The sequence below is a fragment of the Macrobrachium nipponense genome, chromosome 1 (genome assembly GCF_015104395.2).
Source record: "Macrobrachium nipponense isolate FS-2020 chromosome 1, ASM1510439v2, whole genome shotgun sequence".
Lineage (NCBI taxonomy): Eukaryota > Metazoa > Arthropoda > Malacostraca > Decapoda > Palaemonidae > Macrobrachium > Macrobrachium nipponense.
In genome coordinates, this window is record NC_087200.1 from 132783981 (window position 1) to 132799094 (window position 15114).

The 15114-nt window shown below is 40.8% G+C and overlaps 1 protein-coding gene across 5 annotated transcripts in view; it reads right to left on the reverse strand.

Moving 5' to 3' along the window:
* LOC135219647 (cytochrome P450 2L1-like) overlaps positions 1 to 14592 on the reverse strand; it is a 31814-nt gene extending 17222 nt beyond the window's left edge. For 3 of the 5 annotated variants that reach the window (XM_064256577.1, XM_064256576.1, XM_064256578.1), the window contains exons 1-3: positions 14488 to 14592; positions 12597 to 12754; positions 12031 to 12130 (exon numbers count right to left, since the gene is read on the reverse strand). In XM_064256577.1, coding sequence (XP_064112647.1) covers positions 12031 to 12130; positions 12597 to 12754; positions 14488 to 14540 — 311 coding nt within the window. In that variant the 5' untranslated portion in view covers positions 14541 to 14592. Of the gene's footprint in view, positions 1 to 12030; positions 12131 to 12596; positions 12755 to 13557; positions 13850 to 14487 lie in introns of those variants that run through there. The other 2 variants (XM_064256580.1, XM_064256579.1) reach the window with 2 other exon arrangements.
* Positions 14593 to 15114: the final 522 nt, after the last annotated feature.

Below are 15114 nucleotides of genomic sequence, written 5' to 3' on the forward strand. Positions count from 1 at the left end.
TGGAAATACACTTTAGTCATACAGGCTGTATAACGGCTAGGATTTTGGGAACAATTCAGCTATAAAACACTTCAGTTATGCAAGCTATCTAAAGGCTAGGATTTTAGGAAATCTCTTTAATTATAAAACACTTTTGTCATATAGGCTGTCTAAAGGCTAGGCTTTTGTGAAAACACTTCAGTTATACAGGCTACCTAAAGGCTAAGGTTTTTAGGAAAATCACTTCAGTGATATAGTCTATTTAAAGGTTTTAGGAATAAACTTCAGTCATAAGGGATCCTTAAGGGCTAGGGTTTTGGGAATACATTTCATGGACAAAGGATATCTAAAGGCTATGGTTTTGGAAAAATTACTTTAGTCATATGGGCTGCCTAAAGGCGAGGGTTTTGGGAATACACTTCATGGACGTAGACTATCTAAAAGCTAGGGTTTTGGGAAAATCACTTCAGCCATATGGGCTGCCTAAAGGCGAGGGTTTTGGGAATACACTTTAGAGGCTATCTAAAAGCTAGGGTTTAGGGAAAAATACATGTTTAAAGGCTTAAGGTTTTGGGAATACACTTGAGGGGCACAAACTGTCTAAATGCTAGGGTTTTGGGAATGCACTTCAGCAATATAGGCTGTCTAAAGGCTAGGGTTTTGGGAATACACTTCAGTGATATAGTTTGGGAATACACTTCAGTGATATAGACTGCCTAAAGGCGAGGGCTTTGAGAATACATTTCAGTGACAAGAACTGTACAAAGGCTAGGGTTTTGGGAATACAATTCAGTGACATAGGTTGTCTAAAGGTAGACTTTTAGGAATACACTTCAGTGATGTAAGAATGGGTCTAAAGGCTAGGGTCTGGGAATATAATTAAGTGATATAGGTTGTAAAGGGTGTGGGTTTGGGAATACAGTATAAGCAATAAAGTCCTAAGGAGAAATCACGAATGAAAACAAACATATTCGAGATCTGTCATAGTAGGTAATACAAGGATAAGAGGAAGGGATGTGCAGAAAAACAGACTGCAACAACAATGTAGTTGGAGGAGCCTAAAGGGGATAAAATTAGTAGGGTCAATTATAGCAGTTCCATGACTGGGGAGAGCGAAGGTTCATTTCTCACTGGATTTGTCATCTATGAAGGTTAAGAAACAAAAATTAGCTGTGTGCCTCTCACAAAAATGTGGGAAAATTTTGTGAGAGCCCTATATACAAAATTGCAACTATCAGCCAAGCTGGATAATAACTTTTTAATTGTTTGGCCCACAATGCTACATAATACATGGTTTCTGAAACTATTTTGGTCAAAAACTTCAAATTCAAGATGGCCACCAATTGTTGGCCTTTAAATGCCAGTTTTTCAAAAGCATCATAGAGCCTTAATATTAGGATTAAATGAAAGCTCTGCTAAGACAGTTTAATTACAAGTAGGCTACATAGAAGTCATGAATTCATCTCAAAGGTCCAAAAGATCAAGGTTTGTGGTTGATGGAAAACAAGCTTTGCTATGTTTTCCATTAGTTACCTGAACTATGTAGATCAATTGGGCCTATCATTTCATTGTGAATCAGGAAATAATTTAATACTTCTCAATAGCATAAAATATCTCTAAAAGTTGTCTTCTGCAGTAATTCAACAAAGCATAGCCAGCCCCATATCCAAGTGAAGTAAGAACACGCTCACTCTAATGTTTATGCTGATCACACTCAAGTCACTGGAAAATTCCTTGCTGCATCGAGATGCTTTGTTTAAGGTAAGTTCTTATATTCAACATTATTCACTAGTCCACAGATAATTTTATCATTATGAATGTATGAGAGTTAAGAGATAATGTAATGTTTAGATGTTTTCTTTGATAATTAGTGTTAGCTAAGTTAGGTAATTTTATTGTTAGCTAGCCAACATTAACATTACCTCTCTCTTAGCTTGTTGTCTGACATAATCCATCTGGTTGGCATGGAAAAATGGGTAACATAGCAACAAAGCTCTGGAATGGCAGATGCACTGGTTACAGCAGGAGTAGTGGTGGAGGGATCTGCAGACCAAGCACTACGAGAGAAGCACTACTGGTGTGGCATGTGTTGCATCTGCTCTGGAGAGTCTCTAATCCATGAACAACTAGCAAAGATGCTTGAGCATGAAGAACTATCAGAGGATATCAAGGAGAATCTCAAGACACTGTGTATTGCACTCATCAAATCTCAGGAGGCTCTACAGAAAGCTCAAAAGGATCTTGAGGAGGATGGTAATATAAAGGAGCTGACCAACAGAGTTTATGAGAAACCTGGTACAGACATGGAAAACTTTTAGGTCTCATTCCTGGAGATGACCAACCCACTTTTACAATGTCTTGATGCAAGTCATTCAAGCAATGGCATGGAGTACCTACTGTCAACATACAACATGCTGCCTGGACTGATGGTGTGTGGCGACCATGGTTAAGGAAGGTGGTTGCCAGATTATTGGGCAACGCTCTCTTTGCTGTCATATGAAAAAATGGTATTCTTTAACATTCACTTCACCAAGTCAGCCACTTTGGAGAGAAACAACTATGAATCTGGGCTCGAAGCTAAAACAAGGATGGGTTCAGCTTCTACAGAATGAGAAGCAACTGTTCTCAAACAAGAAATGCAAACAACATTGAAAGGGTGAAGTCTTCTGTTAAGCAGAGCCAGTGCTGCCACAGGAAGAATGTTGAATGCCAGCCAGCAAGGATGAAGAAGGATGAGCAGGCAGTTTAGGACCTGCTGGCATGCATGAAGGATTTTGCTAGCTGAAGCCTTTGACATCTCTTCTCCTACACTGAGGTTGCTACAGTCTGGCCTGGTTTCCTCGCCAGAGTTAGTGCATGACCTAAAGTCTGCAATTCTAGATGGACAAGTTCAGGTTGAAACCTTCCTGCAAGAGCGAGTGTTCATAAAGAACAAGTCTTTCACTGCAACTATTCACAGAAATAACAGGCAAAATTTCGTGGGAGAAATGAACTATGCACCATCTGGTGCTCCTATGAAGGTTGCCCATATGGAGAAGTCGGGGGCTGGCAGCCCTCGTGGACCTTGCAAAGGGATCAGGAATGGTCCAACTTGTTCAGCTTTTCAGATGAGTGCCTTTCACTGTACAATGTAGAGGGGTCAATGGGCAAGACTGTGAGGAGCAAGTTGTTAAAGCTCTTCAAGCTAGACCCAGTAAGTGAAAAACCAAGAGACTGTGCTAGCCTTGTGGACATGGGACTGATCTGACGGCTTGGCACGTCTATACCATAACACCATAAGTCTCGGAAGCGGGGAGGTTAAAAGTACTACTGTAGTGGCTACTTGGAAAAAATCTGTTCCAAGATCTTTTCAAGCTACGCCAATGCATACCTCATCATCCTTGTCAATGACGTAAATTGACCTTCCCTTCAACATAAAAAATGATGAGCACGACCGCTGGGCAGCAAAACAACCCAAATGCCCAAATGTTTTTCCCAAGCCCAAAGACAGGTTCCCAGGTGCCAATGCAAAGACAAGCGCCAGCAAGCACACTGGACCAGCTGTACTAGACTACGAGGACAGGTGTGTATGTCCAAGCAGCTTATGTCTTGCAGGAAGTCAGAGGTGATCTGCTGAATAATGCAAGCATGCATTAACCAACTGCTGTGCCATTCTCTCAGATGTTGCTGATATCAACATACATGCCCATGTAATCATTGGTAGTGACCACACCTCAGGGTTCTATGGGAATGGGAAGAAGAACGTATTGGAGGTGAAGATCAATTCAGAGGGAAGATAGCTCCTAAGACAAGTGGGTGAGAGTCTGGAATTTAAACATGATGTCAGAGCAGATTTGAAGGTATTTGTCCTCTCCATCGTCTATGCTGAGAATGCAGATGTGAGCTGTGGGCAAGCACCAGTGCGTCACACCCTGGCCCCCTTGCCCCAGCAACTCACACCTCAAGACTGCTCAGATGACAGTAGCAGTTACGATGAAAGGAGTAAATGTGGAGATTCAGCAAATTGGAATGGAGATCCTTTTAAGTTAATATTAGAAAAAAATTTTAATAAGAAGGACACCAAGCTAAATAATTTTCTGTCCCCCTTCTTTCATTATAATCTTATGTGTAAAGGTAGGTTTACAGCTACGCACTTTTGTGTTGCAGGCTGTTACGGGGTGGAACCGTAAGTAACCGTTACAAAATTGACAAAGTTGGGAGAAAAAATTACCGCGTGGGGCGGACCCGGGCGGTGGGTTACAGGTACCTCATGGCACGTTCCTACGGTGCCTAGCGGAGTTGGCGCGGTGTTATGGTCGTTGTTGCTATGCCAGGCAATGCGCTCTTGCGGCTTTGTTACTCCGTGTCGTGGTGTGTTGCGGGTGGGTTGCGGTGTTGTTGAGGAGTGCGCTCACATCTGCACGAGTCACGATGTGCAAAATTGCACAATTTTTGCACGTGCACCGCACCACATCGTGCCACACTGTGACAGATATGAACCTTGGGTATATATAGAGGCCTGCCAAGCACATCCTTCATTCCACGCCCAACCAGCATGCAATATGGACCTCAACAGCCTCTCATCCCAGGAGACCCAGAGATTTTTGGTAGCTGTCCTGTGTCTATGTGCAGTCCAGGTCATCGACAGGTTGAGAAGACGTACTAGGGTGCATCAGCCACCAGCACTACGCAGAAAGGATGGCAGGGCAGGGCGGATTTGGGCTCGGGAGTAGCTGACACGATGGCAACTACATGGGGACTACAACCAGCTGCTACAAGAACTGAACAAGGAGGACCGCAAAAGACACAAGAACTTTCTACGAATCTATCCTGAATTGTTCGAGGAGATGGTCGAAAGGCTGACGCCCCTGTTGAAGAAGGACACGAAGATGCGGCGTGCACAAGAGGTGGGACTCAAGTTGGCGGTCACTCTCCGCCACCTGGCAAGTGGGAACGACTATACAAGCCTGCAATACAGCTTCAGTCTCTCCAAGAGTTCCATATGCCGATTTATCCCAGTAGTCTGCCATGCCATTATCGACATATACAAACCAGACGTGATGAAGTGCCCCAACACACCAGAAGAATGGAATGACGCAGCAAAATGCTTCGCCTCCAAGTGGAACTACTTCAATTGTGTGGGAGCCCTGGATGGGAAGCACGTCACGATCAAGAAACCCAAAGGTGGAGGATCACTGTATTTCATTTACAAGAAGTTTCACAGCATCGTCCTCATGGCCCTCTCCGATGCAAAGTACAAGTTCCTGTTCGTTGATGTCGGTGCAGAAGGAGGTGCTGGGGATGGAGGAACCTGGCAGAAGTGCAACCTGGCCAGGGCCATCGCAAACAACCGAGCAGCACTCCCACAAGACAGAAATCTGCTCAACGACGACAAACCCATCCCCTTCCACATAGTCGCCGACGATGCCTTCACTCTCAATACGTGGTTGATGAAGCCCTACTCCCACCAATCACAAGATCCCACCGAACGAATATACAGCTACAGATTATCTCGCGCTTGTCGTCTGGTGGAAAACGCATTTGGCCTGCTGCAGATGAGATGGCGAGTCTTCGGGACGACGATGCAACAGGATGTACAGGTGTGCAACACATGCACAACCTGGCACTGCAATGCTACCCACTTGCTGGCACTGACGTTGACTATGAGGACCAACACCTTAACGTCGTAGCAGGTACTTGGAGGGAGGAGTCACTGAACCTCATGGAACGACTCATGGCAAGAAGGGGACCAAACTACACACGTCGAGTGAAGGCCGTCAGAGATTACCTGGCCCAGTACTACTCATCGGATGCAGGTTTTAGTAGAATGGAAAGAGCGATTGGTGTTTCCTCGAGGACGACCAGCTACTGACGAGTAGAGGAACCAAAGAACTCTGTAATAAAACGTAACCAAACAAATGCAAATAATTGTAAATAAACATCATGATATATTTCTCATTGTCTTATACTCCCATACTTTGATATTGTCCTAAAAACAATATTAATACAATAAATAATATTGGTATGATGATTGGTACATATAAAAAATGATGTTGGAAAATAATTAACTGAAAGTTATAATAACATAATTCATAATAATGAGACAAATGGGAAGCAAATGATGGACATAAAAAAATACTTATACTAAACAAACAAGAAAAACATAGGATATAAGAAAATTAACATGAAAAGCATAGAAAGTAATAAAATAAACATGAAAAACATAGAATATCAGAAAATAAACATGAAAAACATAGAATATTAGAAAATAAACATGAAAAGCATAGAATATCAGATAATAAACATGAAAAGCATAGAATATCACAAAATAAACCTGAAAAGCATAGAATATCAGAAAATAAACATGAAAAGCATAGAATGTAAGAAAATTAACATGAAAAGCATAGAATGTAAGAAAATGAACTTAAAAAGCATAGAATGTAAGAAACTGAAATTGGGACTTAGTTTTACCATAACATGTTCAACTGCAAATATCATATATTATCAACTGAGGCCAATATGTCTTACTGATTTTTCATTGTTCCCCTGTAAATAACCATGTCCAGTCAATGTTAATTACTGTTTCATTATCATATTTGTATGTGTTCATGTTCATTTGATCATGTTCTCAATATGATATTATTGTTCTTACCTTGTATGTTGTTATATCATTTGATGGCCATATTTATTTCATGTTACATTTCATTTTATACTTTAAGTTATTTTCCGAGTTGTGTTTATTTCATAGATCATATATCATATTTCATGGTAAGATTTCCTGTTATATTTCTTCATGTTATTATTCTTTCTGGCCATGCTCTTTCATTATTCAATTGCATTTTATATTTCAAGTTATTTTCAGAGTTATATTCATTTCATATTTCACATATATTTCATTTTATATTTCCTGTTATACTTTTTTCTTATTCAATCTCATTTCACCCAATCATATATATATTGTCGTGACACATAAATTAAGCATCTATAGAAAAAAGTAAATGCAAGACACTATTTCAATATATTTATTACAAAAAGAAAAATTATCAATTATAAGCATTAAAAAAATAACTGAATATGACTAAAATTACTAAAATACAATTTATTCTAAAAAATGTACATGTTTATTTACAATATTTACAAAATCACTCAAGTGATTCTGGGTCAATGTTCTCCTTATCACCTGGGGAGATGGTCAAGTCGTAGGTGGGTGGATCCTCTGCGGCAGAAGGTTTTGGTGTCGAAATACTGGCGCCAGGGGTAGGGGGCAGCAAGTCTGCCAAGAGACTGTTGACCAACGGCGACATCGAAGAAGTGGAAGGTCGAGGAGAGAAGTTGAGTGGTGTCAAACGTCCACTGGGGAAGAATGACGGTGTGCCTAGCCTTGGCGCCGGAGTTGTGTACCCATGAGCTACCTGCTGCGGCGGCTGAGGGTGGTGTTGAAGGTGTGGATCATAAAAAAACACAGGTTGGGGTTGAGACGCGAACCACTGGTGTGGTGATGCCCGAACCGGTTGCACTGCAGAAGGTGTCGAAGGTGTCGAAGTTCCAGGTTTCGTCTGTGTCTCATCAATTCGCAGGGGCGTCCAGTGGGAACAACCGCCATGAGCCATGGCCTCTTTCGTCATCGCATCCTCTTCCTCGGGCCCCTCCAAACTATGACACAGCCTGATGACTTGCTCAAAGAATGGCTTCTGGTATCTTCGAGGGACATACTCCAAGCGCTGCGTCAGGTACTACATGAACACAATGATGTCACGGTGCGTGTTGTCCTGCGCTTGTGGCATCAGTGTGTTAATTCTGGTCATAATCTGGGTCAGTTGAGTCTGTAGGCCTTCTGTAGAGTCAACTGACATGTCGGCAGATAGCCGTCGGTCCTCTGGCAGGTTCGTCGCTCTCTTCTGCTTCAGCTGCCTCCTCCACTGGATCGAAGCAGCTGATAGGCCCGACATGTCGGTAGAGGAATCGTCTGTGTTGGTTCTCTGCGATGATATAGGCGAGAACCGATTGCTGGCTACTGAGGGTTCGTGGGCGATGTGTCCTCCCAGGAATGCCCACGTGGTCATCACCTCTTCCTCCTCCCGTGGTGTCCTGCTGCGTGCAGCCAACCTGCTTTTGTATTCTCGCTTCTCGATCTTGCCGAAGTCCGTTCAGCGAGCCTCGAAGAACTTGGGGACTTGATTGAAGCTGCAGTCGATGAAACTCGCTGCCAGTTCACGCCAGAGTTCCTCCTGGGATTCGACCATTGCCTGTCCCGCTTGTCGTACAAGGTAGAGTGGGCCTTGATGAATTCCACAATGACTTCCTTGTCCTCTGGCGTGAATGGGTAGTCTTGAATGTCCTTCTTGCTGGGGCGATATCGTTTCTTTGGCTGCACGACAATACCCCTCGGGCTTGTGATGTCCTGGGATTCCACAATGGATATGGTCGGCTCAATGTTCAGCTCTTCCTCGTGTTCCGAGGTCTCCGACCGTTGAGAAGGCTGCATGTCCTGTGTGTCCTGGGACTGCTTGGTAGGCCTGGGGGTGGTCTTCCGTAGGGGCATCGTGTCACGTGGCTGGGAAAACGTCGCTGGGTAGGTGTCCCTGGGTGCGCGCACGTGGGTCAATGTGGCTGGGAAAACATCGCTGGGTAGGCATCCCTGGGTGTGCGCACGTGGGTCAATGTCGCTGGGTGAATGTTGCTGGGTGTAGACGTCTCTGGGTGAACGCCCCTGGGTCAGCGTGCGTGGGTCAGCGTGCGTGGGTCAGCCTCCCTAGGTGAACGTCACTGGGTGAGAGAGGCTGAGTGAGCGTCGATGGGCGAGAGTGGCTGGGTGAGCGTCGCTGGGCGAGAGAGGCTGGGTCACAGAGTGGCTGGTCAGTCAGGCAGTCACAGCGAGAATGATGCCCCAGTGGTCAGTCATGCCCCTTTTATCCTCTCCAGAATGCGTGCCAACCTTCCATCTAATCGACCTACGGAGATGCCGTAACACGCCGCACGCCCCGCAACATGTGCACGGCATGTATTAATCGTGTATGACTACGCCGTAAAAGCACTGCAAGGGCACCACACTGCACCGTAAAAGCACCGCAAGGGCACCGCACGGCGCCGTGACATCAGGCCGTAACACTCCCTTGCGGGTAGTACGACGTCACACCACATCCCACCACGTGCGGTGTGGTGCGGAATCATGTGGGTTCTTACCTCTTTTGTTGCGAGGCCGCACCACATCGCATACGGCCTCGTGCGACTTCATCAACCCGCCAGACGCCGCTTAAAAATTTGAAATGATTTAAAATCCGGGTGGCATCGCGCGGCTTTAACGGTCTTCGCCTGCCCCCGCCAGCGTGGCAGCACGCTTTTGGTGCATTTATAGTGCGGTTTGTAACGGTTTCTTGTGGTCCCACGCCGTACCAGCCTGCACCACGAAAGTGCGTAGGTGTAAACCAGTCTTAAGTTGCAATTTTACTGTCTATACTGAACTCAGTATTAGCATAGCTTTCATTTGAGCCTAGTATTAAGGTTCTACGACAATTTTGAAATATCAACTCTTGAAGAGCCAACAATTGGCAGCCATCTTCAATTTGAAGGAAAAATAAGTCAAATCAATAAATCTACATGATTTATGAATTTCTTGACAAAATAGTCTCAGAAATCATTTATTATGCTGCACTGTGGGATAAACCATTAAAAAGTTAATTTCCAGCTTGACTGACAGTAGCCATTCTCGATATGGGGCTCTCACAAAATTTCCCCACATTTTTGAGAGGGGCACTCCTGCTGATTTTTTTTAACCTTCATAGATGGCAAATCCAGTGAGAAATGAATCTTCACTCTCCATGGTCTCAGAACTGTTATAGATAACATAACTAACATCATGGGAATACTTTCCGAAATGAGAAATCAAAAGGAAACGTAAGAGCATTGGGTACTTGGCCCTGCTGGTCTAGAACTACTGCAAGGTGCTTGGGTATGCATTCCAGGTCACTGAGATTGAACATGTCGAATTTCTAAGCAACCATGATTAGTCACCGTTTCGTTCACTATGAAACCCTTACAGCAGAATATCTCTGTACATGGGAGTATAGCATATGCAAACTTGTAACAAGAACAGTAAGTAATTTCCGAATGTTGGCTTAGCTGTGAGAGTCATAATGACAATAACAGATATGCATAGGGAGACGATGATAGGCTTAGCAAATATCAGGATACAGGACATCAAATTTATGAGACCTTCACTTCTTCAGTGGAATTGACAGTTGGGTTTCAGATAGGTGAAGAAATCGAGGAGACCTGATGCTCAACAGAGGAAAGGTTGGAGAAGTGGTTGCAAATATTTAATGGTTAGAGCAGTGGTTCTGAACCTTTTCACTAGCGAGGACCTCGTTTATGTAAATGGGTTCTCCCACGGTCCCCAGGATGTTGAAAGGTATTATCAGCTTAACATGATAACTTTTTTAAAACTATAAACGAAACCGTGTTATTATATTTACCAAAGGAAGATGCATGTAACTAAATGATTATGAAAAATAAGAAAACCAATAAATGGATATAAGAGAAGAAATATAGAACAGGAAAAAAATTAGTTCGTATTGACTCCTTTAATGAGATGGCTGATGCTTTTTGGCTAATACCACATTTTCGATTTCAGGTTTATAACAATATTTTATAGATATATATATATATATATATATATATATATATATATATATATAGATATATATATATATATATATTCATATATATATATATATATATATATATATATATATATATATATATATATATATAATATATATATGTATATATATATAATATATATATATATATATATATATATATATATATACACACACATATATATATATATATATATATATATATATATATGTGTGTGTGTGTGTGTGTGTGTGTGTGTGTGTGTATAGTATATATAATTTTTACTTCAGGATCGTGGGCCCCCTGGAATACTTCTGGGGACTCCTAGGGATTCGCAGACCTTAAGTTGAGAACCAATAGGTTAGAGGGGTTTTTGACATTATTTGGTCATGTGGAAATAATGGAGGACGATAACTTGGTGAAAAGTGCATAATTCAGAAGGATTAGAGTAGAGAAGGACAGAAAGACATGGGAAGGACTGCGTAGATGGCAGGAAAGCGGCGTTGGAAAAGCAAGTTCTTCATACTCAGGAATTTTGAGAGGGTATGCAAGAAAAAAGCAAATGGTGCAGTGCCTGTAGGCTGATTTAACACGATGCTGATGTGCCTTTTGTGTAGGTGAATCAAACAGCTAATGTGAGGAAGTCATTCAGCGCTGAAAAGGAAATTGAGAGTAAACGGTCTGAAAGTTGTAACAGGAGGAAAACCTCAAAGCTGTTACACTATGAATCAATTGTTAGGAGAGGGAGGAAAGTAAGATAGAAGAAAGAGAATATGAAAGGAGGCAAAATCAATTGAATGAAAGGGGTTGCAGTTGGGGGCCGAAGGCAGGCTGCAAAGAACCTTAAGTAATGCCTACAATGCACCACATGAAGTGCACTGACGGTCCTACCTCCCTACGGGATGCACTGGGGTTGGGGTGTGAGGCTGGGGGGATGGGGGGGGGGGGCGTTAATTACAATTCTGCAGAAAAAGAATAATTGCATTAGTGACCACTTTTTTTCTTACAAACCACTTTATATTATTCCATAAAACTTTGAGTATAAACATAGAGCGATGTGACTGCTAGTACAACGTCCTTTTGCTTGACCTCAGGAGCGCAGTTTTGCTTTCACAGCCCCGGGGACAGGTAGGGGGGCCTGAAGCCATTCACAGACCAAGCAAACGTGAGCTGTATGCTGCACCATTCAGCCACAGAAGATGTTGTTGTCGCATTCCCGCGCTAAACACACACACACACACACACACATATATATATATATATATATATATATATATATATATATATATATATATAATATATATATATATATATATATATATATATATATAAACCAGATGGACAGACAGATAAATAACGTTCGCTGTACAATAATTCCACGGGCATACCACCAAATAACGGAAAAGTAAATATTATAATATTATTTGCACTTACATATACATGTCTCCAAACTGATTCTGGAAATCCTTGAGGAGGTCATCAATGTACTTGTTTTTCATAGGAATGTAACCAACTAGAGGTAGTCCCCAGCGTCCTATAATAATAATAATAAAAAATATATAAAATAATAATAATAATAATAATAAATAATCAATAATAATAATAATAATAATAATACATTATCACATCCTAATGACTGATTACAACGGCAGTTTTTTTGCTCGTGCGAAAAAAAGCTGACAAAATAATAATAATGGAATAGAATGAAATATAGAATTTAGGCCAAAGGCTAGGACCTAAGAGGTCATTCTGCACTGAAAGGGAAATTAAGAGTAGAAAGGTTTGAAAGGTGTAACAGGAGGAAAACCTCTCAGTTGCACTATGAACAATTGTTGGGAGAGGTTGGATAGCAAGAAGAAGCAAATGTGAATGGAGGTGCAGTAAAAGGAATGAAAGGTGTTGCAACTTGGGGCCGAAATGACGCGGCAAAACTAACATCAATTAGCCATCTCATTATGTAAGAAAAACCACAGGAATGATTACCAATGAATATCACTCACCTGGTGGCAAACCTGCTGGTTTTTTGCAGAGGATCCAGACCAGAAAGATGATGACCCCTACGAGGGCCAGAAACTCTACTGTCAGCATGTCCTCAGAAAGAATGAATTTCTTTTGTTTAAGGGGTATTTCTCTCGAAAGAAGACTCTCATAAACACTCCTGAAATACAGAATTCAACTGATTCGATTGTACAGGCTTCTGGGAGTACTTGCAAGTATTCAGTACGGTGTAATTTATATGTCTGATAACAGGATCAAAAGATCTGAATAAAATGGGGCAAATTCCATAATTATACTTATTGGAATAGGGGATGATTTGGCAACTTTTTTTTATTGTCTTTTCCGATGAGCTAATTTAATTTGCTTCTGACATTTTTAGACTTCAAACCTTCACCTAAGCTAACTGAACTTGGTCTAAACTAATGCATTTGACAAAAAACATGAAATGTACGTTTACTTATTGATATTCCATTCAGCTAGTTATCATTAATCTATTTTTCATTCAGTCAATAATATCAGCTCGCCTTTACATGCTTGAAATCTAGAGTAATTACTACGATCACAACAAAGCTTCCTGTCCTATTAAGTCATGCGTATAAACAGTGCAGGAAATGGAACCACAAGATGCTACGGTATCGACAACGGACATATGTTAACGACAATTCCTTCAACAAGACACTGTTGTCATTCCGTTCATAGAGCATGGATTTCAAAGGGATATTTTTCGTCGAACGTCCGGTTAAACGCACAAAACTCACATAGGAATGTGTTTTTACTAAACACGGAGTTTTATCATCGTGTTTTGCATCAAAAACTTCTCAATATGAACCTGGAGCGTAATAAAAATAAATAAAAAGAACACACCATTTACACGGCTGTACCGGTTGTCATTTCCTTTCAAATTACTTTTGATTAACAAAAATGTAACAATTTAACTTTATTTTTCACTGAATTATAACATACCTCAATAACTATCTTCACGCCAGAATGGTAACATAATACACATGATGAGAATGAAGAAACCAACCCACCCACTGTATGATCACTGTTTAGCAGACACAAATAACGTTGCTTTCATGAAAAAATAGTTATATTTCCACTCAAATTCATTCCTGGGATTCAACCCTAGTTTCAAACGATTCGACACAACTCCACAGCGACAGACAACAAAGAAATAACATGTCCTTAATTAATGTGCACCAGTATTAACATACTGTAATGTTAGCCCGAGAAAATAAAGGCAGCGAGCCAGCGACTTCGTCGTAAGAACACCACCAGACGCCCAAACTGTCGTACCGCACAACTTCCGCGAGAAACGTTTTCATCTTCCATGGAAATTGTTGATGTTTATAACATGGTTTGAACGCATGAAAAAAATACGACACGCATAACGACCATTATTTTGTGTGAGGGCGTATGGCTAAAGCCTCTACTTTTTTTCTGTTTTTAGTTTAAAATTCTTTCGCCTAAGACGTATGGTTGTTATTGGTGGCCTTGACTGTGCTAAGGCAGAGCTTGCTAAAGTCATTTGTTTATTCCTTGATAAATAAGGCGACCAGAGACTAAGAGCAATTTTACTATGTTGCAACATAACGATTTCATGGCCACATGTGCAAATACGTGCAATCATCTGTTTATAGTATATCACATGTGACCTAATAACCTAAAGGAATGAAAACGCTGTCAATTTCTTCCTTAACTGTCATTGCTACGACACAAACATAAATGTCCAATCATCACACAGAGTGACCACCTTGTCTTTTCGTAAAAAAAATAAATTCGTTACAATAAATGCAACAATAATAAATACAATAAACTCTTTCACCTATAATATTATGCAAAAAACTAACTGAAACTATAGACATAAATGAAATTATAACTTCAGAATCTTACCAACAACAAACTTGATTCAGTATACAGGGAAAATTACATTCAGGAAAACTCATAAAAATCAGGGAATGAAAAAGTGAGCACCGTTCAGTTCAGCTTCTCGATGCCAACAGATTTTCAAACACTGTTTTAACAGGACAAGGGATAGAAAGCTAGATTTAGATAAACGACAGAGGAAAGCCGTGTAGCAGATTCAGTTTAATCTCGCTACAGCTCTGTTTGTTGGAACATAATATAGATTACCTCACCAACTGAACAACGTCGAAAAGCATTGGACTGCCTTTTGAACAAAGTATGAATTGTTATACTACTACTAATACTTCTATAATAATAATAATAATAATAATAATAATAATAATAATAATAATAAAATAATACTAGTAATGATAATAATGACACAAACTCCAATTAAAACCATTCCAATATTTAAAAAATGGTGTTTTACACATCCGCTCAACTTTCCTATTGCGGTCGCCCAATCTTTCTGAACTAAGTTTTACACATTCTGTATTTCTGTTGTATGTATGTATGCATGTATATGTATATAATGTATATTTGTGTATAAACATACATACATACATACATACATACATACATACATACCATACATAAATATATATTTATATATAT